The sequence below is a fragment of the Oncorhynchus gorbuscha genome, unplaced genomic scaffold (genome assembly GCF_021184085.1).
Source record: "Oncorhynchus gorbuscha isolate QuinsamMale2020 ecotype Even-year unplaced genomic scaffold, OgorEven_v1.0 Un_scaffold_868, whole genome shotgun sequence".
In the NCBI taxonomy this organism is placed as follows: Eukaryota; Metazoa; Chordata; class Actinopteri; order Salmoniformes; family Salmonidae; genus Oncorhynchus; species Oncorhynchus gorbuscha.
Window position 1 is genome coordinate 97,501 of NW_025745852.1, and position 25,514 is coordinate 123,014.

Here is a 25,514-nt window from a genome sequence, read left to right on the forward strand (position 1 = left end):
TCTCTTCTCCCTCTCTCTCTCTCTAACTCTCTCTCTCCCTAACCCCAAGCTCTCTCTCTCTCTGTCTTTCCCAATCATCTTTTTTCTCTCCCTTCCTCTCTTTCTCTCCCTAATCCCCCTCTCTTTCTCTCTCTCTCTCTCTATTCTCTATTCTCTCTCTCTTTCTCTCTCTCTAGTTCTAATCTCTCTCTCTCTCTCTCTTAAATTACTTTACTAGAAAGTTTTCTCTCTCTCTCTCTCTCTCTGTTCTCTCTCTCTCTCTCTCCCTCTCCCACTGGGCACACACTAGTTGAATCAACGTTGTTTCCACATCATTTCAATTAAATTACATTGAACCAATGTGGAATAGATGTTGAATTGGCATCTGTGCCCAGTGGGTCCTTCTGTCTCTGTCTCTTCCTTACATACAGAAATACCATAACCCCAAGCACATAGCCCATAACCCCAAGCACATAACCCATAACCCCAAGCACTAATCAAATACCACAAACAAATGGTTCATTGACAGGGATGCCAATCATTTTTGTATTACTTCTGAAACAAAATCTCATTCACCAGACTGGCATTTAATTTATAATAACTATAGTACATTATGTTTACCAGACTGACATTTAGTTATTAATAAATATTATACATTATGTTTACCAGACTGGCATTTAGTTATTAATAAATATTAATAAATATATTATGTATAGACTGTTTAACCTGTTTAAACTGTAAAGATAGAAAGACAACCTGATTAAGGCCATAGGCTGACACATGTCATTTTAACTGTAAAGACAATAGAAAGACAACCTGATGAAGGCCATAGGCTGACACATGTCGTTTTAACTGTAAAGACAATAGAAAGACAACCTGATGAAGGCCATAGGCTGACACATGTCGTTTTAACTGTAAAGACAATAGAAAAACAACCTGATGAAGGCCATAGGCTGACACATGTCATTTTAACTGTAAAGACAATAGAAAGACAACCTGATGAAGGCCATAGGCTGACACATGTCGTTTTAACTGTAAAGACAATAGAAAAACAACCTGATGAAGGCCATAGGCTGACACATGTCATTTTAACTGTAAAGACAATAGAAAGACAACCTGATGAAGGCCATAGGCTGACACATGTCGTTTTAACTGTAAAGACAATAGAAAGACAACCTGATGAAGGCCATAGGCTGACACATGTCGTTTTAACTGTAAAGACAATAGAAAGACAACCTGATGAAGGCCATAGGCTGACACATGTCGTTTTAACTGTAAAGACAATAGAAAGACAACCTGATGAAGGCCATAGGCTGACACATGTCGTTTTAACTGTAAAGACAATAGAAAGACAACCTGATGAAGGCCATAGGCTGACACATGTCGTTTTAACTGTAAAGACAATAGAAAGACAACCTGATGAAGGCCATAGGCTGACACATGTCGTTTTAACTGTAAAGACAATAGAAAGACAACCTGATGAAGGCCATAGGCTGACACATGTCGTTTTAACTGTAAAGACAATAGAAAAACAACCTGATGAAGGCCATAGGCTGACACATGTCGTTTTAACTGTAAAGACAATAGAAAAACAACCTGATGAAGGCCATAGGCTGACACATGTCGTTTTAACTGTAAAGACAATAGAAAGACAACCTGATGAAGGCCATAGGCTGACACATGTCGTTTTAACTGTAAAGACAATAGAAAAACAACCTGATGAAGGCCATAGGCTGACACATGTCGTTTTAACTGTAAAGACAATAGAAAGACAACCTGATGAAGGCCATAGGCTGACACATGTCGTTTTAACTGTAAAGACAATAGAAAGACAACCTGATGAAGGCCATAGGCTGACACATGTCGTTTTAACTGTAAAGTCAATTGAAAAACTAAGGGCTGAAACATAGTTTTTTATCAACAAAGAAGCTTCTTTTTTTTACTTCCTCTGTCCTCCAAGGAAATGTCCTGTTCTCTTTCGTAAAGCCAGTGGAGACATTGATTTCTTTAATGTCATCTATTTCCAAGGTTTTTCTGATGCAATAATATTTCTAACACTGTTACACAATAGAAGGCAATAAAAATGGCTACTTGCAGCGACAGTCTTAAATTACTTTACTGTTCTGTAGAGCTAAGTGGGGAATCACTTCCTAATTCATAAATACAATTATTAATCAATTATTATTAATTATTTCTATGTGGACTAAAGTTACTAATACCTCTAAGTTCAACTTCAAGGCAGTGATGGTTGCAAACACTCAATCGGCTGGGGGCACGTAAAAACTCACACGTAACAAAACAATGGGCTTCAATAGAATGAGAATGTATGATAGATTACTCCCTAACTACTGTATACTTCAAACAGAGTGATTACTCCCTAACTACTGTATACTTCAAACAGAGTGATTACTCCCTAACTACTGTATACTTCAAACAGAGTGATTACTCCCTAACTACTGTATACTTCAAACAGAGTGATTACTTCCCTACTGTAGACAGGTAACGTGAAACAGAGTGATTACTCCCTAACTACTGTAGACAGGTAACGTGAAACAGAGTGATTACTCCCTAACTACTGTAGACAGGTAACGTGAAACAGAGTGATTACTCCCTACTGTAGACAGGTAACGTGAAACAGAGTGATTACTCCCTAACTACTGTAGACAGGTAACGTGAAACAGAGTGATTACTCCCTACTGTAGACAGGTAACGTGAAACAGAGTGATTACTCCCTAACTACTGTAGACAGGTAACGTGAAACAGAGTGATTACTCCCTAACTACTGTAGACAGGTAACGTGAAACAGAGTGATTACTCCCTACTGTAGACAGGTAACGTAAAACAGAGTGATTACTCCCTACTGTAGACAGGTAACGTGAAACAGAGTGATTACTCCCTACTGTAGACAGGTAACGTAAAACAGAGTGATTACTCCCTACTGTAGACAGGTAACGTGAAACAGAGTGATTACTCCCTACTGTAGACAGGTAACGTGAAACAGAGTGATTACTCCCTACTGTAGACAGGTAACGTGAAACAGAGTGATTACTCCCTACTGTAGACAGGTAACGTGAAACAGAGTGATTACTCCCTACTGTAGACAGGTAACGTGAACCTCCCTATTTTACTGCATCACTGATAGACATATCATATCAACCTCCCTATTTTACTACATCACCTGTAGACATATCATATCAACCTCCCTATTTTACTACATCACCTGTAGACATATCATATCAACCTCCCTATTTTTACTACATCACCTATAGACATATCATATCAACCTCCCTATTTTACTACATCACCTATAGACATATCATATCAACCTCCCTATTTTACTACATCACCTATAGACATATCATATCAACCTCCCTATTTTACTACATCACCTATAGACATATCATATCAACCTCCCTATTTTACTACATCACCTATAGACATATCATATCAACCTCCCTATTTTGCTACATCACCTATAGACATATCATATCAACCTCCCTATTTTACTGCATCACTGAGAGACATATCAATACCTATTTATATGTTCACTAATTACAGTAGTAACATACCTGTGTGTCTATATGCTCACTAATTACAGTAGTAACATACCTGTGTGTCTATATGCTCAGTAATTACAGTAGTAACATACCTGTGTGTCTATATGCTCACTAATTACAGTAGTAACATACCTGCGTGTCTATATGTTCACTAATTACAGTAGTAACATATCTGTCTGTGTGTTCACTAATTACAGTAGTGACATACCTATGTGTCTATATGCTCAGTAATTACAGTAGTAACATACCTGTGTGTCTGTAGGTTCACTAATTACAGTAGTAACATATCTGTCTGTGTGTTCACTAATTACAGTAAAAACATACCTGTGTGTCTGTATGTTCACTAATTACAGTAGTAACATACCTGTGTGTCTGTAGGTTCACTAATTACAGTAGTAACATATCTGTCTGTGTGTTCACTAATTACAGTAGTAACATACCTGTGTGTCTATATGCTCACTAATTACAGTAGTAACATACCTATGTGTCTATATGTAGGTTGAATGTGGGTTGGTAAGTTTCTAGCTGCCTGAGGCTCAGTAATTACAGTAGTAACATACATGTGTGTCTGTAGGTTAACTAATTACAGTAGTAACATACCTGTGAGTCTATATGTAGGTTGACTGTGGGTTGGTAAGTTTCTAGCTGCCTGAGGCTCAGTAATTACAGTAGTAACATACCTGTGTGTCTGTAGGTTAACTAATTACAGTAGTAACATACCTGTGAGTCTATATGTAGGTTGACTGTGGGTTGGTAAGTTTCTAGCTGCCTGAGGCTCAGTAAGCCTTCTGTTATGTACTGTAATTATCATTATGTGGCACAACTCACACTACAGCGCTGTCACAAAGACATCCTGGGTCAGCGTCCCAAATGGACCCCCTATTCCCTACACAGTGCACTACAATTTACCCAGAGCCCTGGGATAGGGCCCTGGTCTAAAGTAGTGCACTATATAGGGAATCGGGTGCCATTTGGGACTGAACACTTCAAAAGTCTTCTATAAAAAGAGTGTGACTAAGACACAAAGAACAATGTTGCTATTTAGAGATAAAGGACGGATCTAGAGGAATCCATCAATAGCAGACCATTTATTTTGTCTCCAATGTTTTAGTCTCGCTGTTTTCCACTGTCGTTGACGAGCACGATTAGTTCTAAGTCTAGGAGAATGCAGAAGTCCTATCAGTATGCAAATGTTGTTGCCTGCATTCACAAAATAGTTACCGCTTCTCCTTGACGATAAGATGAGCAAAAGTACCTAGGAGATTCTAACCAAGGATGTGAACTAACGTAAAATCTATTTTCTATTCAGAAGTTAGACCAGTCGCGGAGCAGCTCGGTCTGCAGCAGACATGGGGGTTAAGTGCCTAACATAGGAGACGATAGGAGATGGCATCTAAGATACTAATGCCAGCAAGAAACCATTTTTAATACTGAGAAACAAATGATGGAGACAACAGACTAACAGTCATTATACTGTTAACAAGACAGAGACAACAGACTAACAGTCATTATACTGTTAACAAGACAGAGACAACAGACTAACAGTCATTATACTGTTAACAAGACAGAGACAACAGACTAACAGTCATTATACTGTTAACAAGACAGAGACAACAGACTAACAGTCATTATACTGATAACAAGACAGACACAACAGTCATTATACTGTTAACAAGACAGAGACAACAGTCTAACAGTCATTATACTGATAACAAGACAGAGACAACAGTCATTATACTGTTAACAAGACAGAGACAACAGTCATTATACTGTTAACAAGACAGAGACAACAGTCTAACATAATCTCCCAGAATGCTCGTTAGATTGTTTATGTCTTGAATACTTAATTTTGCTTCCGCTCTTCTCTGAAATAATGCCGTCGTTAGTGTCTGACCTGTGTCTGATTTCAGAGAACTCCAGGCATGCTGGAAATAAATGAGAGGGCATTTTGTTCCTCTGTGCCATTCTTCTGGAGTGTTTCACTATGAGATCTCTGCCACAATGACACCTCATAGCAGGGCTTGGTAATAGAAGTGTCTAATCAGACACTATGAGATCTCTGCCACAATAACACCTCATAGCAGGGCTTGGTAATAGAAGTGTCTCATCAGACACTGAGATCTCTGCCACAATATCACCTCATAGCAGGGCTTGGTAATAGAAGTGTCCCATCAGACACTATGAGATCTCTGCCACAATGACACCTCATAGCAGGGCTTGGTAATAGAAGTGTCTCATCAGACACTATGAGATCTCTGCCACAATAACACCTCATAGCAGGGCTTGGTAATTTAAGTGTCTAATTCTCTAATTCTCACCTCGTCCGGAAGTGTGCCGGATGTGGGTGTCCATCATACAAAGATAAAAAATCGTACTCCTCTTCCACGGCGAAAGATTGAAAAACGATGTGGATCCTGTTCATCTGTTCCGCTACGATGACCCAGGTACAGTTGGCACCGTTGGGATATCCGTACGGGAAACCTGGGCTTTCTATGGTACCGTTCTGTCCTTTTAACGTCCCTCCACACGTATTTATGAACCCTGGAAAGACAAGAAAACAAAACACCATGAGATCAGACACTCCACACGTACAGGAAACACATTTCTTCAACACTCCACACGTTACAGGAAACACATTTCTTCAACACTCAACACGTACAGGAAACACATTTCTTCAACACTCCACACGTACAGAAACACATTTCTTCAACACTTTCCACACGTTACAGGAAACACATTTCTTCAACACTCCACACGTACAGGAAACACATTTCTTCAACACTCCACACGAAACACATTTCTTACAGGAAACACATTTCTTCAACACTCCACACGTACAGGAAACACATTTCTTCAACACTCCACACGTACAGGAAACACATTTCTTCAACACTCCACACGTACAGGAAACACATTTCTTCAACACTCCACACGTACAGGAAATACATTTCTTCAACACTCCACACGTACAGGAAACACATTTCTTCAACACTCCACACGTACAGGAAACACATTTCTTCAACACTCCACACGTACAGGAAACACATTTCTTCAACACTCCACACGTACAGGAAACACATTTCTTCAACACTCCACACGTACAGGAAACATCATTTCTTCAACACTCCACACGTACAGGAAACACATTTCTTCAACACTCCACACGTACAGGAAACACATTTTGAACGCTCAACACTCAAAAAATTTATCCAATACACTGTAGCATTTCCCCCAATCCCCTTCACAGTAACACAGATGTTTTGAGACAAACAACAAGTCTGGTAAATTGGTACCTCCAGCTGTTCTGCATTTTCCCCATCCTACCCTCTACCCCCTCTCCTGGTCTGTACCTTCCCCACCCTACCCACTACCCACTACCCACTCTCCTGGTCTGTACCTTCCCCATCCTACCCTCTACCCACTCTCCTGGTCTGTACCTTCCCCATCCTACCCACTACCCACTACCCACTATCCACTCTCCTGGTCTGTACCTTCCCCACCCTACCCACTACCCACTACCCACTCTCCTGGTCTGTACCTTCCCCATCCTACCCACTACCCACTCTCCTGGTCTGTACCTTCCCCACCCTACCCACTACCCACTACCCACTCTCCTGGTCTGTACCTTCCCCATCCTACCCACTACCCACTACCCACTCTCCTGGTCTGTACCTTCCCCACCCTACCCACTACCCACTACCCACTCTCCTGGTCTGTACCTTCCCCACCCTACCCACTACCCACTACCCACTCTCCTGGTCTGTACCTTCCCCATCCTACCCACTACCCACTCTCCTGGTCTGTACCTTCCCCACCCTACCCACTACCCACTACCCATTCTCCTGGTCTGTACCTTCCCCATCCTACCCACTACCCACTCAGGGTATTCCTAATACATGCACCAGTCTTCCCTCTTTTCTCCTACTCTCTGCAGGCAGGCTGGCAAAACATCACTGCCTTGACAGATGGGTCAGACACTGGTCAGACTACACTGGTCAGACTACACTGGTCAGACTACACTGGTCAGACACTGGTCAGACTACACTGGTTAGACTACACTGGTCAGACTACACTGGTTAGACTACACTGGTCAGACTACACTGGTCAGACTACACTGGTTAGACTACACTGGTCAGACTACACTGGTCAGACTACACTGGTCAGACTACACTGGTCAGACCACACTGGTTAGACTACACTGGTCAGACTACACTGGTTAGACTACACTGGTCAGACTACACTGGTTAGACTACACTGGTTAGACTACACTGGTTAGACTACACTGGTCAGACTACACTGGTTAGACTACACTGGTTAGACTACACTGGTTAGACTACACTGGTCAGACTACACTGGTCAGACCACAAATACTTTGATTATTTGGGTTAGGCTTTGTGGTGGAAAAATGTAATTTCCATTAATTAGGAGATTTTTAATGCACAAACACACACAGTCACATACACACAAAAAAACACACACACACACACACACACACACACACACACACACACACACACACACACACACACACACACACACACACACACACACACACACACACACACACACACACACACACACACACACACACACACACACACACACACACACACACACTTTGCCTATGACAAGGACAAGCCAAAGCTTAGCTGTTTTATTGAAAGGCAACTCTGCAAATTGTCTATTAATAAAAATCCAAGTGTAATTATGATGCTTTATCCCCTTCACTGCCTCTCCCCTACAGGAGTAATTACCGTCCATCTTAATTAACAGGTCAATTATGTTGAGGTTTCCATTGTGTTGACCAGAAGACAGATTCTACTGTCTTCTCCCTTGAGATTCCAGTCTAGTTGGGTACCAACTGGCACCCTGTTTCCTCTACTGTGCATTTGGAAAAGCATTCAGACCCCCTTCCCCTTTTTACACATTTTGTTACGTTACAGCCTTATTCTAAAATTGATTGAATTTTTTTTGCCTCATCAATCTAGACATAATAACCCATAATGACATCACAATACCCCATAATGACATCACAATACCCCATAATGACATCACAATACCCCATAATGACATCACAATACCCCATAATGACATCACAATACCCCATAATGACATCACAATACCCCATAATGACATGACAATACCCCATAATGACATCACAATACCCCATAATGACATCACAATACCCCATAATGACATCACAATACCCCATAATGACATCACAATACCCCATAATGACATCACAATACCCCATAATGACATGACAATACCCCATAATGACATCACAATACCCCATAATGACATCACAATACCCCATAATGACATCACAATACCCCATAATGACATCACAATACCCCATAATGACATCACAATACCCCATAATGACATCACAATACCCCATAATGACATCACAATACCCCATAATGACATCACAATACCCCATAATGACATCACAATACCCCATAATGACATCACAATACCCCATAATGACATCACAATACCCCATAATGACATCACAATACCCCATAATGACATCACAATACCCCATAATGACATCACAATACCCCATAATGACATCACAATACCCCATAATGACATCACAATACCCCATAATGACATCACAATACCCCATAATGACATCACAATACCCCATAATGACATGACAATACCCCATAATGACATCACAATACCCCATAATGACATCACAATACCCCATAATGACATCACAATACCCCATAATGACATCACAATACCCCATAATGACATGACAATACCCCATAATGACATCACAATACCCCATAATGACATGACAATACCCCATAATGACATCACAATACCCCATAATGACATGACAATACCCCATAATGACATGACAATACCCCATAATGACATGACAATACCCCATAATGACATGACAATACCCCATAATGACATGACAATACCCCATAATGACATGACAATACCCCATAATGACATGACAATACCCCATAATGACATGACAATACCCCATAATGACATGACAATACCCCATAATGACATGACAATACCCCATAATGACATGACAATACCCCATAATGACATGACAATACCCCATAATGACATGACAATACCCCATAATGACATGACAATACCCCATAATGACATGACAATACCCCATAATGACATGACAATACCCCATAATGACATCACAATACCCCATAATGACATGACAATACCCCATAATGACATCACAATACCCCATAATGACATGACAATACCCCATAATGACATCACAATACCCCATAATGACATCACAATACCCCATAATGACATGACAATACCCCATAATGACATCACAATACCCCATAATGACATCACAATACCCCATAATGACATCACAATACCCCATAATGACATGCCAATACCCCATAATGACATCACAATACCCCATAATGACATGACAATACCCCATAATGACATCACAATACCCCATAATGACATCACAATACCCCATAATGACATCACATTACCCCATAATGACATGACAATACCCCATAATGACATCACAATACCCCATAATGACATCACAATACCCCATAATGACATCACAATACCACATAATGACATCACATTACCCCATAATGACATCACAATACCCCATAATGACATCACAATACCCCATAATGACATGACAATACCCCATAATGACATCACAATACCCCATAATGACATCACAATACCCCATAATGACATCACATTACCCCATAATGACATCACAATACCCCATAATGACATCACATTACCCCATAATGACATCACAATACCCCATAATGACATCACAATACCCCATAATGACATGACAATACCCCATAATGACATGACAATACCCCATAATGACATGACAATACCCCATAATGACATGACAATACCCCATAATGACATGACAATACCCCATAATGACATGACAATACCCCATAATGACATCACAATACCCCATAATGACATCACAATACCCCATAATGACATCACAATACCCCATAATGACATCACAATACGCCATAATGGCATCACAATACCCCATAATGACATCGCAATACCCCATAATGACATCGCAATACCCCATAATGACATCACAATACCCCATAATGACATCACAATACCCCATAATGACATCACAATACCCCATAATGACATCACAATACCCCATAATGACATCACAATACGCCATAATGGCATCACAATACCCCATAATGACATCACAATACCCCATAATGACATCACATTACCCCATAATGACATCACAATACCCCATAATGACATCACAATACCCCATAATGACAGGACTGTGTCGGGGAACAGATCTGGGGAAGGGTAACAAAACATGTCTTCAGCATTGAAGCTCCCCAAGAACACAGTGGCCTCCATCATTCTTAAATGGAAGAAGTTTGGAACCACCAAGACTCTTACTAGAGATGGCTGCCATGCAAAACTGAGCAATCAGGGAGAAGGGCCTTGGTCAGGGAGGTGACCAAGAACCCGATGGTCACTCTGACAGAGCTCCAGAGGTCCTCTGTGGAGATGGGAGAAACTTCCAGAACGACAACCATCTCTGCAGCACTCCAAAAATCTGACATTTATGGTAGAGTGGCCAGACGGAAGCTACTCTTCAGTAAAAGGCACATGACAGCACACTTGGAGTTTGCCAAAAGGCACCTAAAGGACTCTCACACCATGAGAAACAAGATTCTCTGGTCTGATGAAACCAAGATGTAACTCTTTGGCCTGACTGCCAAGTGTGACATCTGGAGGAAACCTAGCAGCATCCTTACATGGTGGTGGCAGCTTCATGCTGTGGGGATGTTTTTCAGCGGCAGGAAAGGGGAGACTAGTCAGGATCGAGGGACAGATGAAAGGAGCAAAGTACAGAGAGATCCTTGATGAAAACCTGCTCCAGGGCGCTCAGGACCTCAGACAGAGCCGAAGGGTCACCAACAGGACAACGACCTTAAGTACACAGCCAAGACAAAGCAGAATTGGCTTTGGGACAAGTCTCTGAATGTCCTTGAGTGGCCCAGCCAGGGCCCTGACATTAACTCGATCGAAAATAGCTGTGCAGCGACGCTCCCAACCTGAGAGGATCTGCAGAGAAGAATGCAGGTGTGCCAAGCCTGTACCGTCATACCCAAGAAGAATTGAGGCAGTAATTGCTGCCAAAGGTGCTTCAACAAAGTACTGAGTAAAGAGTCTGAATTCTTATGTAATTGTGATATCATTTATTTATTTTTTATAAATTTGCTAAATTTTCTAATAACCAGTTTTCTCTTTGTCATTATAGGGGTTATTATGTGTAGACTGATGAGGGGGAAAAACAATTTAATCCATTTTAGAATAAGGCTGTAACCTGAATAAATGTGGAAAAAGAGGACAGAATACTTTCCAAAGGCCCTTTATGTTGACCAGGACCCATAGAGTAGTAGACTACTGTTGACCAGGGTAGTAGACTACTGTTGACCAGGGTCTATAGGGTAGTAGACTACTGTTGACCAGGACCCATAGAGTAGTAGACTACTGTTGACCAGGGTAGTAGACTACTGTTGACCAGGACCCATAGAGTAGTAGACTACTGTTGACCAGGGTCTATAGGGTAGTAGACTACTGTTGACCAGGGTAGTAGACTACTGTTGACCAGGGTCTATAGGGTAGTAGACTACTGTTGACCAGGGTCTATAGGGTAGTAGACTACTGTTGACCAGGGTAGTAGACTACTGTTGACCAGGGTAGTAGACTACTGTTGACCAGGGTCTATAGGGTAGTAGACTACTGTTGACCAGGACCCATAGAGTAGTAGACTACTGTTGACCAGGGTCTATAGGGTAGTAGACTACTGTTGACCAGGACCCATAGAGTAGTAGACTACTGTTGACCAGGGTAGTAGACTACTGTTGACCAGGACCCATAGAGTAGTAGACTACTGTTGACCAGGGTCTATAGGGTAGTAGACTACTGTTGACCAGGGTAGTAGACTACTGTTGACCAGGGTCTATAGGGTAGTAGACTACTGTTGACCAGGGTCTATAGGGTAGTAGACTACTGTTGACCAGGGTAGTAGACTACTGTTGACCAGGGTAGTAGACTACTGTTGACCAGGGTCTATAGGGTAGTAGACTACTGTTGACCAGGGTCTATAGGGTAGTAGACTACTGTTGACCAGGGTAGTAGACTACTGTTGACCAGGGTCTATAGGGTAGTAGACTACTGTTGACCAGGGTCTATAGGGTAGTAGACTACTGTTGACCAGGGTAGTAGACTACTGTTGACCAGGGTCTATAGGGTAGTAGACTACTGTTGACCAGGGTCTATAGGGTAGTAGACTACTGTTGACCAGGGTAGTAGACTACTGTTGACCAGGGTCTATAGGGTAGTAGACTACTGTTGACCAGGGTCTATAGGGTAGTAGACTACTGTTGACCAGGGTAGTAGACTACTGTTGACCAGGGTCTATAGGGTAGTAGACTACTGTTGACCAGGGTCTATAGGGTAGTAGACTACTGTTGACCAGGGTAGTAGACTACTGTTGACCAGGGTCTATAGGGTAGTAGACTACTGTTGACCAGGGTCTATAGGGTAGTAGACTACTGTTGACCAGGGTAGTAGACTACTGTTGACCAGGGTCTATAGGGTAGTAGACTACTGTTGACCAGGGTCTATAGGGTAGTAGACTACTGTTGACCAGGGTAGTAGACTACTGTTGACCAGGGTCTATAGGGTAGTAGACTACTGTTGACCAGGGTCTATAGGGTAGTAGACTACTGTTGACCAGGGTAGTAGACTACTGTTGACCAGGGTCTATAGGGTAGTAGACTACTGTTGACCAGGGTCTATAGGGTAGTAGACTACTGTTGACCAGGGTAGTAGACTACTGTTGACCAGGGTCTATAGGGTAGTAGACTACTGTTGACCAGGGTAGTAGACTACTGTTGACCAGGGTCTATAGGGTAGTAGACTACTGTTGACCAGGGTCTATAGGGTAGTAGACTACTGTTGACCAGGGTCTATAGGGTAGTAGACTACTGTTGACCAGGGTCTATAGGGTAGTAGACTACTGTTGACCAGGGTCTATAGGGTAGTAGACTACTGTTGACCAGGGTCTATAGGGTAGTAGACTACTGTTGGCCAGGGTCTATAGGGTAGTAGACTACTGTTGACCAGGGTAGTAGACTACTGTTGACCAGGGTCTATAGGGTAGTAGACTACTGTTAACCAGGACCCATAGAGTAGTAGACTACTGTTGACCAGGGTCTATAGGGTAGTAGACTACTGTTGGCCAGGGTCTATAGGGTAGTAGACTACTGTTGACCAGGGTAGTAGACTACTGTTGACCAGGGTCTATAGGGTAGTAGACTACTGTTAACCAGGACCCATAGAGTAGTAGACTACTGTTGACCAGGGTCTATAGGGTAGTAGACTACTGTTGACCAGGGTCTATAGGGTAGTAGACTACTGTTGACCAGGACCCATAGGGTAGTAGACTACTGTTGACCAGGGTCTATAGGGTAGTAGACTACTGTTGACCAGGGTCTATAGGGTAGTAGACTACTGTTGACCAGGGTCTATAGAGTAGTAGACTACTGTTGACCAGGACCCATAGGGTAGTAGACTACTGTTGACCAGGGTCTATAGGATAGTAGACTACTGTTGACCAGGACCCATAGAGTAGTAGACTACTGTTGACCAGGGTCTATAGGGTAGTAGACTACTGTTGACCAGGGTAGTAGACTACTGTTGACCAGGGTCTCTAGGGTAGTAGACTACTGTTGACCAGGGTCTATAGGGTAGTAGACTACTGTTGACCAGGACCCATAGAGTAGTAGACTACTGTTGACCAGGGTCTATAGGGTAGTAGCCTACTGTTGACCAGGGGATGAGGGGGAAAAACAATGTAATCCATTTTAGAATAAGGCTGTAACCTGAATAAATGTGGAAAAAGAGGACAGAATACTTTCCAAAGGCCCTTTATGTTGACCAGGACCCATAGAGTAGTAGACTACTGTTGACCAGGGTCGTAGACTACTGTTGACCAGGGTCTATAGGGTAGTAGACTACTGTTGACCAGGACCCATAGAGTAGTAGACTACTGTTGACCAGGGTCTATAGGGTAGTAGACTACTGTTGACCAGGGTAGTAGACTACTGTTGACCAGGGTCTATAGGGTAGTAGACTACTGTTGACCAGGGTCTATAGGGTAGTAGACTACTGTTGACCAGGGTAGTAGACTACTGTTGACCAGGGTCTATAGGGTAGTAGACTACTGTTGACCAGGACCCATAGAGTAGTAGACTACTGTTGACCAGGGTCTATAGGGTAGTAGACTAATGTTGACCAGGACCCATAGAGTAGTAGACTACTGTTGACCAGGGTAGTAGACTACTGTTGACCAGGACCCATAGAGTAGTAGACTACTGTTGACCAGGGTCTATAGGGTAGTAGACTACTGTTGACCAGGGTAGTAGACTTCTGTTGACCAGGGTCTATAGGGTAGTAGACTACTGTTGACCAGGGTCTATAGGGTAGTAGACTACTGTTGACCAGGGTAGTAGACTACTGTTGACCAGGGTAGTAGACTACTGTTGACCAGGGTCTATAGGGTAGTAGCCTACTGTTGACCAGGGTCTATAGGGTAGTAGACTACTGTTGACCAGGGTAGTAGACTACTGTTGACCAGGGTCTATAGGGTAGTAGACTACTGTTGACCAGGGTCTATAGGGTAGTAGACTACTGTTGACCAGGGTAGTAGACTACTGTTGACCAGGGTCTATAGGGTAGTAGACTACTGTTGACCAGGGTCTATAGGGTAGTAGACTACTGTTGACCAGGGTAGTAGACTACTGTTGACCAGGGTCTATAGGGTAGTAGACTACTGTTGACCAGGGTCTATAGGGTAGTAGACTACTGTTGACCAGGGTCTATAGGGTAGTAGACTACTGTTGACCAGGGTCTATAGGGTAGTAGACTACTGTTGACCAGGGTCTATAGGGTAGTAGACTACTGTTGGCCAGGGTCTATAGGGTAGTAGACTACTGTTGACCAGGGTAGTAGACTACTGTTGACCAGGGTCTATAGGGTAGTAGACTACTGTTAACCAGGACCCATAGAGTAGTAGACTACTGTTGACCAGGGTCTATAGGGTAGTAGACTACTGTTGGCCAGGGTCTATAGGGTAGTAGACTACTGTTGACCAGGGTAGTAGACTACTGTTGACCAGGGTCTATAGGGTAGTAGACTACTGTTAACCAGGACCCATAGAGTAGTAGACTACTGTTGACCAGGGTCTATAGGGTAGTAGACTACTGTTGACCAGGGTCTATAGGGTAGTAGACTACTGTTGACCAGGACCCATAGGGTAGTAGACTACTGTTGACCAGGGTCTATAGGGTAGTAGACTACTGTTGACCAGGGTCTATAGGGTAGTAGACTACTGTTGACCAGGGTCTACAGGGTAGTAGACTACTGTTGACCAGGGTCTATAGAGTAGTAGACTACTGTTGACCAGGACCCATAGGGTAGTAGACTACTGTTGACCAGGGTCTATAGGATAGTAGACTACTGTTGACCAGGACCCATAGAGTAGTAGACTACTGTTGACCAGGGTCTATAGGGTAGTAGACTACTGTTGACCAGGGTAGTAGACTACTGTTGACCAGGGTCTCTAGGGTAGTAGACTACTGTTGACCAGGGTCTATAGGGTAGTAGACTACTGTTGACCAGGACCCATAGAGTAGTAGACTACTGTTGACCAGGGTCTATAGGGTAGTAGCCTACTGTTGACCAGGGTCTATAGGGTAGTAGACTACTGTTGACCAGGGCCCATAGGGTAGTAGACAACTGTTGACCAGGGTAGTAGACTACTGTTGACCAGGGTCTATAGGGTAGTAGACTACTGTTGACCAGGGTAGTAGACTACTGTTGACCAGGACCCATAGGGTAGTAGACTACTGTTGACCAGGGTAGTAGACTACTGTTGACCAGGGTCTATAGGGTAGTAGACTACTGTTGACCAGGGCCCATAGGGTAGTAGACTACTGTTGACCAGGGTAGTAGACTACTGTTGACCAGGACCCATAGAGTAGTAGACTACTGTTGACCAGGGTCTATAGGGTAGTAGACTACTGTTGACCAGGGTAGTAGACTACTGTTGACCAGGGTCTATAGGGTAGTAGACTACTGTTGACCAGGGTAGTAGACTGCTGTTGACCAGGACCCATAGAGTAGTAGACTACTGTTGACCAGGGTCTATAGGGTAGTAGACTACTGTTGACCAGGGTCTATAGGATAGAAGACTACTGTTGACCAGGGTCTATAGGGTAGTAGACTACTGTTGACCAGGGTAGTAGACTACTGTTGACCAGGGTCTATAGGGTAGTAGACTACTGTTGACCAGGGTAGTAGACTACTGTTGACCAGGGTAATAGACTACTGTTAACCAGGGTAGTAGACTACTGTTGACCAGGGTCTATAGGGTAGTAGACTACTGTTGACCAGGGTAGTAGACTACTGTTGACCAGGGTCTATAGGGTAGTAGACTACTGTTGACCAGGGTCTATATGGTAGTAGACTACTGTTGACCAGGGTCTATAGGATAGAAGACTACTTTTGACCAGGGTCTATAGGGTAGTAGACTACTGTTGACCAGGGTAGTAGACTACTGATGACCAGGATAGTAGACTACTGTTGACCAGGGTAGTAGACTACTGTTGACCAGGGTAGTAGACTACTGATGACCAGGGTAGTAGACTACTGTTGACCAGGGTAGTAGACTACTGTTGACCAGGGTAGTAGACTACTGATGACCAGGGTAGTAGACTACTGTTGACCAGGGTCTATACGGTAGTAGACTACTGTTGACCAGGGTAGTAGACTACTGTTGACCAGGGTAGTAGACTACTGATGACCAGGGTAGTAGACTACTGTTGACCAGGGTAGTAGACTACTGTTGACCAGGGTAGTAGACTACTGTTGACCAGGGTAGTAGACTACTGATGACCAGGGTAGTAGACTACTGTTGACCAGGGTAGTAGACTACTGATGACCAGGGTAGTAGACTACTGTTGACCAGGGTAGTAGACTACTGATGACCAGGGTAGTAGACTACTGTTGACCAGGGTCTATAGGGTAGTAGACTACTGTTGACCAGGGTCTATAGGGTAGTAGACTACTGTTGACCAGGGCCTATAAGGTAGTAGACTACTGTTGACCAGGGCCCACTATAGACCAGGGCCCACTATAGACCAGGGCCCATGGGGTAATAGATTAGGGAATAAGGTGCTATTTGGAATAGAGTCCGAATCAAACCTCAGGGGAGAAACTCTGATTGTGTGTGTAACTATTGAACAGCCAACAACCAATCAGCGCTGAAATAATTTCACGTGTTCGCTGATGCTGCTAGATACTTGTTGTTGTTTATCCGGGGAAGAAATACGAAATACGAAATGTACGCCAACACATCCCCAAATCCATTGAACAAAGTGTAACTAAGAAGATTAACACATCTCAATGAGGAGCGCACAGGCCAAGGTTGAGTTGTCGCTGAGCTTAAATGATGTGACGCTGTGGACTATTCAAAAGGTGAGATTACATGTAGCTCTTGTCCTTAGGGAGAGACTTTAACTCACAGCTCAACCTCTCTCTCTCTCTTCTCTCTCTTTTTCTCTCTCCTTCCTCAACCTCTCTCTCTCCTCTCTTCTCTCTCTTCTCTCTCTCTTCTCTCTCTCTTCTCTCTCCTCTCTCTTTTTCTCTCTCCTTCCTCAACCTCTCTCTCTCCTCTCTTCTCTCTCTCTCTCTCTCTCTCTCTCTCTCTCTCTCTCTCTCTCTCTCTCTCTCTCTCTCTCTCTCTCTCTCTCTCTTCTCTCTCTCACCTCTCTCTTCTCTCTCTCATCTCTTCTCTCTCTCTGTCTTCTCTCTCTCTTCTCTCTCTCTTCTCTCTCTCTCTTCTTCTCTCTCCTTCCTCAACCTCTCTCTCTCAACTCTCTCCCCTCTCTCCTCTCTCTCTCTTCTCTCCCCCTCTCTCTGCTCTCTCTTCTCTCTCCTCTCTCTTCTCTCTCTTTTTCTCTCTCCTTCCTCAACCTCTCTCTCTCTCTTCTCTCTCCTCTCACCTCTCTCTTCTCTATCTCTGTCTTCTCTCTCTTCTCTCTCTCTTCTCTCCCCTCTCTTCTCTCTCTTCTCTATCTCTGTCTTCTCTCTCTTCTCTCTCTCTTCTCTCTTCTCTCTCTCTTCTCTCCCCTCTCTTCTCTCTCTTCTCTATCTCTGTCTTCTCTCTCTTCTCTCTCTCTTCTCTCTTCTCTCTCTCTTCTCTCCCCTCTCTTCTCTCTCTTCTCTATCTCTGTCTTCTCTCTCTTCTCTCTCCTCTCTCTTCTCTCTCTCATCTCTTCTCTCTCTTCTCTCTCTCTTGTCTCTCTTCTCTCTCCACTCTCTTCTCTCTCTCTTCTCTCTCTTTTTCTCTCTCCTTCCTCAAATCTCTCGCTCTCTCTCCCCTTCACTCTTTATCTCTCCCTCCCTCCATCTCTGAGTAAGCCATCTATTATGTGCATTTGAATCAGGTTCCTTCTCAACACAGCAGTGAATTAAAAACGCTTGTAATGTCTTCCACGCTGGCGTTTCTATAAAACCTTTTGTATCTATAAAAATAAATTGTAAACATTTATCTTGTTTATTCAACTTCAAAGGAAACACATGAAACAGCATTCTGGTCTTTCAGAGGAGAGGACATGCATGAATTCCATGAAGCTGTGTTTTGTGGTACAGTATGTGTTCATTTGTGGGTTAATGCCGTTGCAGAAGGCTTCGTGCTCCTTTCATCCATCACCCCAATAATCTAGATTATACAGAGTTCTCCCTGGGGCAGCCGAAGACACACAAAGACAGAGATCCATGAAACCCACGCCTACCACTAAAACATTTCAAATGAAACCGTTATTTGGCCGCGATATTTAAAGGGGAGATATCATTATAGTCTATTGATTTGGTATATTTTCAAGTATGTGTACACCCAGCTATTCTGGTCTATAACCTTATCCTTACAGCCATATCACACCCAGTTATACTGGTCTATAACCTTATCATTACAGCCATATCACACCCAGTTATACTGGTCTATAACCTTATCCTTACAGCTATACTGGTCTATAACCTTATCCTTAAAGCCATATCACACCCAGTTATACTGGTCTATAACCTTATCCTTACAGCTATACTGGTCTATAACCTTATCCTTACAGCCATATCACACCCAGTTATACTGGTCTATAACCTTATCCTTACAGCCATATCACACCCAGTTATACTGGTCTATAACCTTATCCTTACAGCTATACTGGTCTATAACCTTATCCTTACAGCTATATCACACGCAGCTATACTGGTCTATAACCTTATCCTTACAGCCATATCACACCCAGTTATACTGGTCTATAACCTTATCCTTACAGCCATATGACACCCAGTTATACTGGTATATAACCTTATCCTTACAGCCATATCACACCCAGTTATACTGGTCTATAACCTTATCCTTACACCTATATCACACCCAGCTATACTGGTCTATAACCTTATCCTTACAGCTATATCACACCCAGTTATACTGGTCTATAACCTTATCCTTACAGCCATATCACACCCAGCTATACTGGTCTATAACCTTATCCTTACAGCCATATCACACCCAGCTATACTGGTCTATAACCTTATCCTTACAGCTATATCACACCCAGCTATACTGGTCTATAAGCTTATCCTTACAGCCATATCACACCCAGCTATACTGGTCTATAACCTTGTCCTTACAGCTATTCTGGTCTATAACCTTATCCTTACAGCCATATCACACCCAGTTATACTGGTCTATAACCTTATCCTTACAGCTATACTGGTCTATAACCTTATCCTTAAAGCCATATCACACCCAGTTATACTGGTCTATAACCTTATCCTTACAGCTATACTGGTCTATAACCTTATCCTTACAGCCATATCACACCCAGTTATACTGGTCTATAACCTTATCCTTACAGCCATATCACACCCAGTTATACTGGTCTATAACCTTATCCTTACAGCTATACTGGTCTATAACCTTATCCTTACAGCTATATCACACGCAGCTATACTGGTCTATAACCTTATCCTTACAGCCATATCACACCCAGTTATACTGGTCTATAACCTTATCCTTACAGCCATATGACACCCAGTTATACTGGTATATAACCTTATCCTTACAGCCATATCACACCCAGTTATACTGGTCTATAACCTTATCCTTACACCTATATCACACCCAGCTATACTGGTCTATAACCTTATCCTTACAGCTATATCACACCCAGTTATACTGGTCTATAACCTTATCCTTACAGCCATATCACACCCAGCTATACTGGTCTATAACCTTATCCTTACAGCCATATCACACCCAGCTATACTGGTCTATAACCTTATCCTTACAGCTATATCACACCCAGCTATACTGGTCTATAAGCTTATCCTTACAGCCATATCACACCCAGCTATACTGGTCTATAACCTTGTCCTTACAGCTATACTGGTCTATAACCTTATCCTTACAGCCATATCACACCCAGCTATACTGGTCTATAACCTTATCCTTACAGCCATATCACACCCAGCTATACTGGTCTATAACCTTATCCTTACAGCTATATCACACCCAGCTATACTGGTCTATAACCTTATCCTTACAGCCATATCACACCCAGTTATACTGGTCTATAACCTTATCCTTACAGCCATATCACACCCAGTTATACTGGTCTATAACCTTATCCTTACAGCCATATCACACCCAGTTATACTGGTCTATAACCTTATCCTTACAGCTATATCACACCCAGCTATACTGGTCTATAACCTTATCCTTACAGCCATATCACACCCAGCTATACTGGTCTATAACCTTATCCTTACAGCCATATCACACCCAGCTATACTGGTCTATAACCTTATCCTTACAGCCATATCACACCCAGCTATACTGGTCTATAACCTTATCCTTACAGCTATATCACACCCAGCTATACTGGTCTATAACCTTATCCTTACAGCTATATCACACCCAGCTATACTGGTCTATAACCTTATCCTTACAGCTATATCACACCCAGCTATACTGGTATATAACCGTATCCTTATAGCCATATCATACCCAGCTATACTGGTCTATAACCTTATCCTTACAGCTATATCACACCCAGCTATACTGGTCTATAACCTTATCCTTACAGCCATATCACACCCAGCTATACTGGTCTATAACCTTATCCTTACAGCCATATCACACCCAGCTATACTGGTCTATAACCTTATCCTTACAGCCATATCACACCCAGCTATACTGGTCTATAACCTTATCCTTACAGCTATATCACACCCAGCTATACTGGTCTATAACCTTATCCTTACAGCTATATCACACCCAGCTATACTGGTCTATAACCTTATCCTTACAGCTATATCACACCCAGCTATACTGGTCTATAACCTTATCCTTACAGCTATACTGGTCTATAACCTTATCCTTACAGCCATATCACACCCAGCTATACTGGTCTATAACCTTATCCTTACAGCTATATCACACCCAGTTATACTGGTCTATAACCTTATCCTTACAGCCATATCACACCCAGCTATACTGGTATATAACCTTATCCTTACAGCTATACTGGTCTATAACCTTATCCTTACAGCTATACTGGTCTATAACCTTATCCTTACAGCTATTTCACACCCAGCTATACTGGTCTATAACCTTATCCTTACAGCTATATCACACCCAGCTATACTGGTCTATAACCTTATCCTTACAGCTATATCACACCCAGCTATACTGGTCTATAACCTTATCCTTACAGCCATATCACACCCAGCTATACTGGTCTATAACCTTATCCTTACAGCTATATCACACCCAGTTATACTGGTCTATAACCTTATCCTTACAGCTATATCACACCCAGCTATACTGGTCTATAACCTTATCCTTACAGCTATATCACACCCAGCTATACTGGTCTATAACCTTATCCTTACAGCTATACTGGTCAATAACCTTATCCTTACAGCTATACTGGTCTATAACCTTATCCTTACAGCTATACTGGTCTATAACCGTATCCTTACAGCTATATCACACCCAGTTATACTGGTCTATAACCTTATTCTTACAGCTATATCACACCCAGCTATACTGGTCTATAACCTTATCCTTACAGCTATATCACACCCAGCTAAACTGGTCTATAACCTTATCCTTACAGCCATATCACACCCAGTTATACTGGTCTATAACCTTATCCTTACAGCTATATCACAGCCAGCTATACTGGTCTATAACCTTATCCTTACAGCCATATCACACCCAGCTATACTGGTCTATAACCTTATCCTTACAGCCATATCACACCCAGTTATACTGGTCTATAACCTTATCCTTACAGCTATATCACACCCAGCTATACTGGTCTATAACCTTATCCTTACAGCCATATCACACCCAGCTATACTGGTCTATAACCTTATCCTTACAGCTATACTGGTCTATAACCTTATCCTTACAGCCATATCACACCCAGCTATACTGGTCTATAACCTTATCCTTACAGCTATATCACACCCAGTTATACAGGTCTATAACATTATCCTTACAGCCATATCACACCCAGCTATACTGGTCTATAACCTTATCCTTACAGCTATACTGGTCTATAACCTTATCCTTACAGCTATACTGGTCTATAACCTTATCCTTACAGCCATATCACATCCAGTTATACTGGTCTATAACCTTATCCTTACAGCCATATCACACCCAGTTATACTGGTCTATAACCTTATCCTTACAGCCATATCACACCCAGCTATACTGGTCTATAACCTTATCCTTACAGCCATATCACACCCAGCTATACTGGTATATAACCTTATCCTTACAGCTATATCACACCCAGTTATACTGGTCTATAACCTTATCCTTACAGCCATATCACACCCAGTTATACTGGTCTATAACCTTATCCTTACAGCTATATCACACCCAGTTATACAGGTCTATAACCTTATCCTTACAGCTATATCACACCAAGCTATACTGGTCTATAACCTTATCCTTACAGCTATATCACACCCAGTTATACTGGTCTATAACCTTATCCTTACATCTATATCACACCCAGTTATACTGGTCTATAACCTTATCCTTACAGCCATATCACACCCAGTTATACTGGTCTATAACCTTATCCTTACATCTATATCACACCCAGTTATACTGGTCTATAACCTTATCCTTACAGCCATATCACACCCAGTTATACTGGTCTATAACCTTATCCTTACAGCCATATCACACCCAGCTATACTGGTCTATAACCTTATCCTTACAGCTATATCACACCCAGTTATACTGGTCTATAACCTTATCCTTACATCTATATCACACCCAGTTATACTGGTCTATAACCTTATCCTTACATCTATATCACACCCAGTTATACTGGTCTATAACCTTATCCTTACAGCTATATCACACCCAGCTATACTGGTCTATAAGCTTATCCTTACAGCCATATCACACCCAGCTATACTGGTCTATAACCTTATCCTTACAGCTATACTGGTCTATAACCTTATCCTTACAGCCATATCACACCCAGCTATACTGGTCTATAACCTTATCCTTACAGCCATATCACACCCAGCTATACTGGTCTATAACCTTATCCTTACAGCTATATCACACCCAGCTATACTGGTCTATAAGCTTATCCTTACAGCCATATCACACCCAGCTATACTGGTCTATAACCTTGTCCTTACAGCTATACTGGTCTATAACCTTATCCTTACAGCCATATCACACCCAGCTATACTGGTCTATAACCTTATCCTTACAGCCATATCACACCCAGCTATACTGGTCTATAACCTTATCCTTACAGCTATATCACACCCAGCTATACTGGTCTATAACCTTATCCTTACAGCCATATCACACCCAGTTATACTGGTCTATAACCTTATCCTTACAGCCATATCACACCCAGTTATACTGGTCTATAACCTTATCCTTACAGCCATATCACACCCAGTTATACTGGTCTATAACCTTATCCTTACAGCTATATCACACCCAGCTATACTGGTCTATAACCTTATCCTTACAGCCATATCACACCCAGCTATACTGGTCTATAACCTTATCCTTACAGCCATATCACACCCAGCTATACTGGTCTATAACCTTATCCTTACAGCCATATCACACCCAGCTATACTGGTCTATAACCTTATCCTTACAGCTATATCACACCCAGCTATACTGGTCTATAACCTTATCCTTACAGCTATATCACACCCAGCTATACTGGTCTATAACCTTATCCTTACAGCTATATCACACCCAGCTATACTGGTATATAACCGTATCCTTATAGCCATATCATACCCAGCTATACTGGTCTATAACCTTATCCTTACAGCTATATCACACCCAGCTATACTGGTCTATAACCTTATCCTTACAGCCATATCACACCCAGCTATACTGGTCTATAACCTTATCCTTACAGCCATATCACACCCAGCTATACTGGTCTATAACCTTATCCTTACAGCCATATCACACCCAGCTATACTGGTCTATAACCTTATCCTTACAGCTATATCACACCCAGCTATACTGGTCTATAACCTTATCCTTACAGCTATATCACACCCAGCTATACTGGTCTATAACCTTATCCTTACAGCTATATCACACCCAGCTATACTGGTCTATAACCTTATCCTTACAGCTATACTGGTCTATAACCTTATCCTTACAGCCATATCACACCCAGCTATACTGGTCTATAACCTTATCCTTACAGCTATATCACACCCAGTTATACTGGTCTATAACCTTATCCTTACAGCCATATCACACCC

General features: G+C 42.3%; 1 protein-coding gene across 1 annotated transcript in view; it reads right to left on the minus strand.

Moving 5' to 3' along the window:
* Positions 1-25,514, minus strand: part of LOC124020642 (CUB and sushi domain-containing protein 3-like) — a gene marked incomplete at its 3' end in the record, with an annotated part of 113,755 nt that overhangs the window by 60,571 nt on the left and 27,670 nt on the right. Inside the window, exon 2 of the mRNA XM_046335884.1 lies at positions 5,855-6,077. Within this exon, the coding sequence (XP_046191840.1) occupies positions 5,855-6,077 (223 nt within the window). The remainder of the gene's footprint in view (positions 1-5,854; positions 6,078-25,514) is intronic.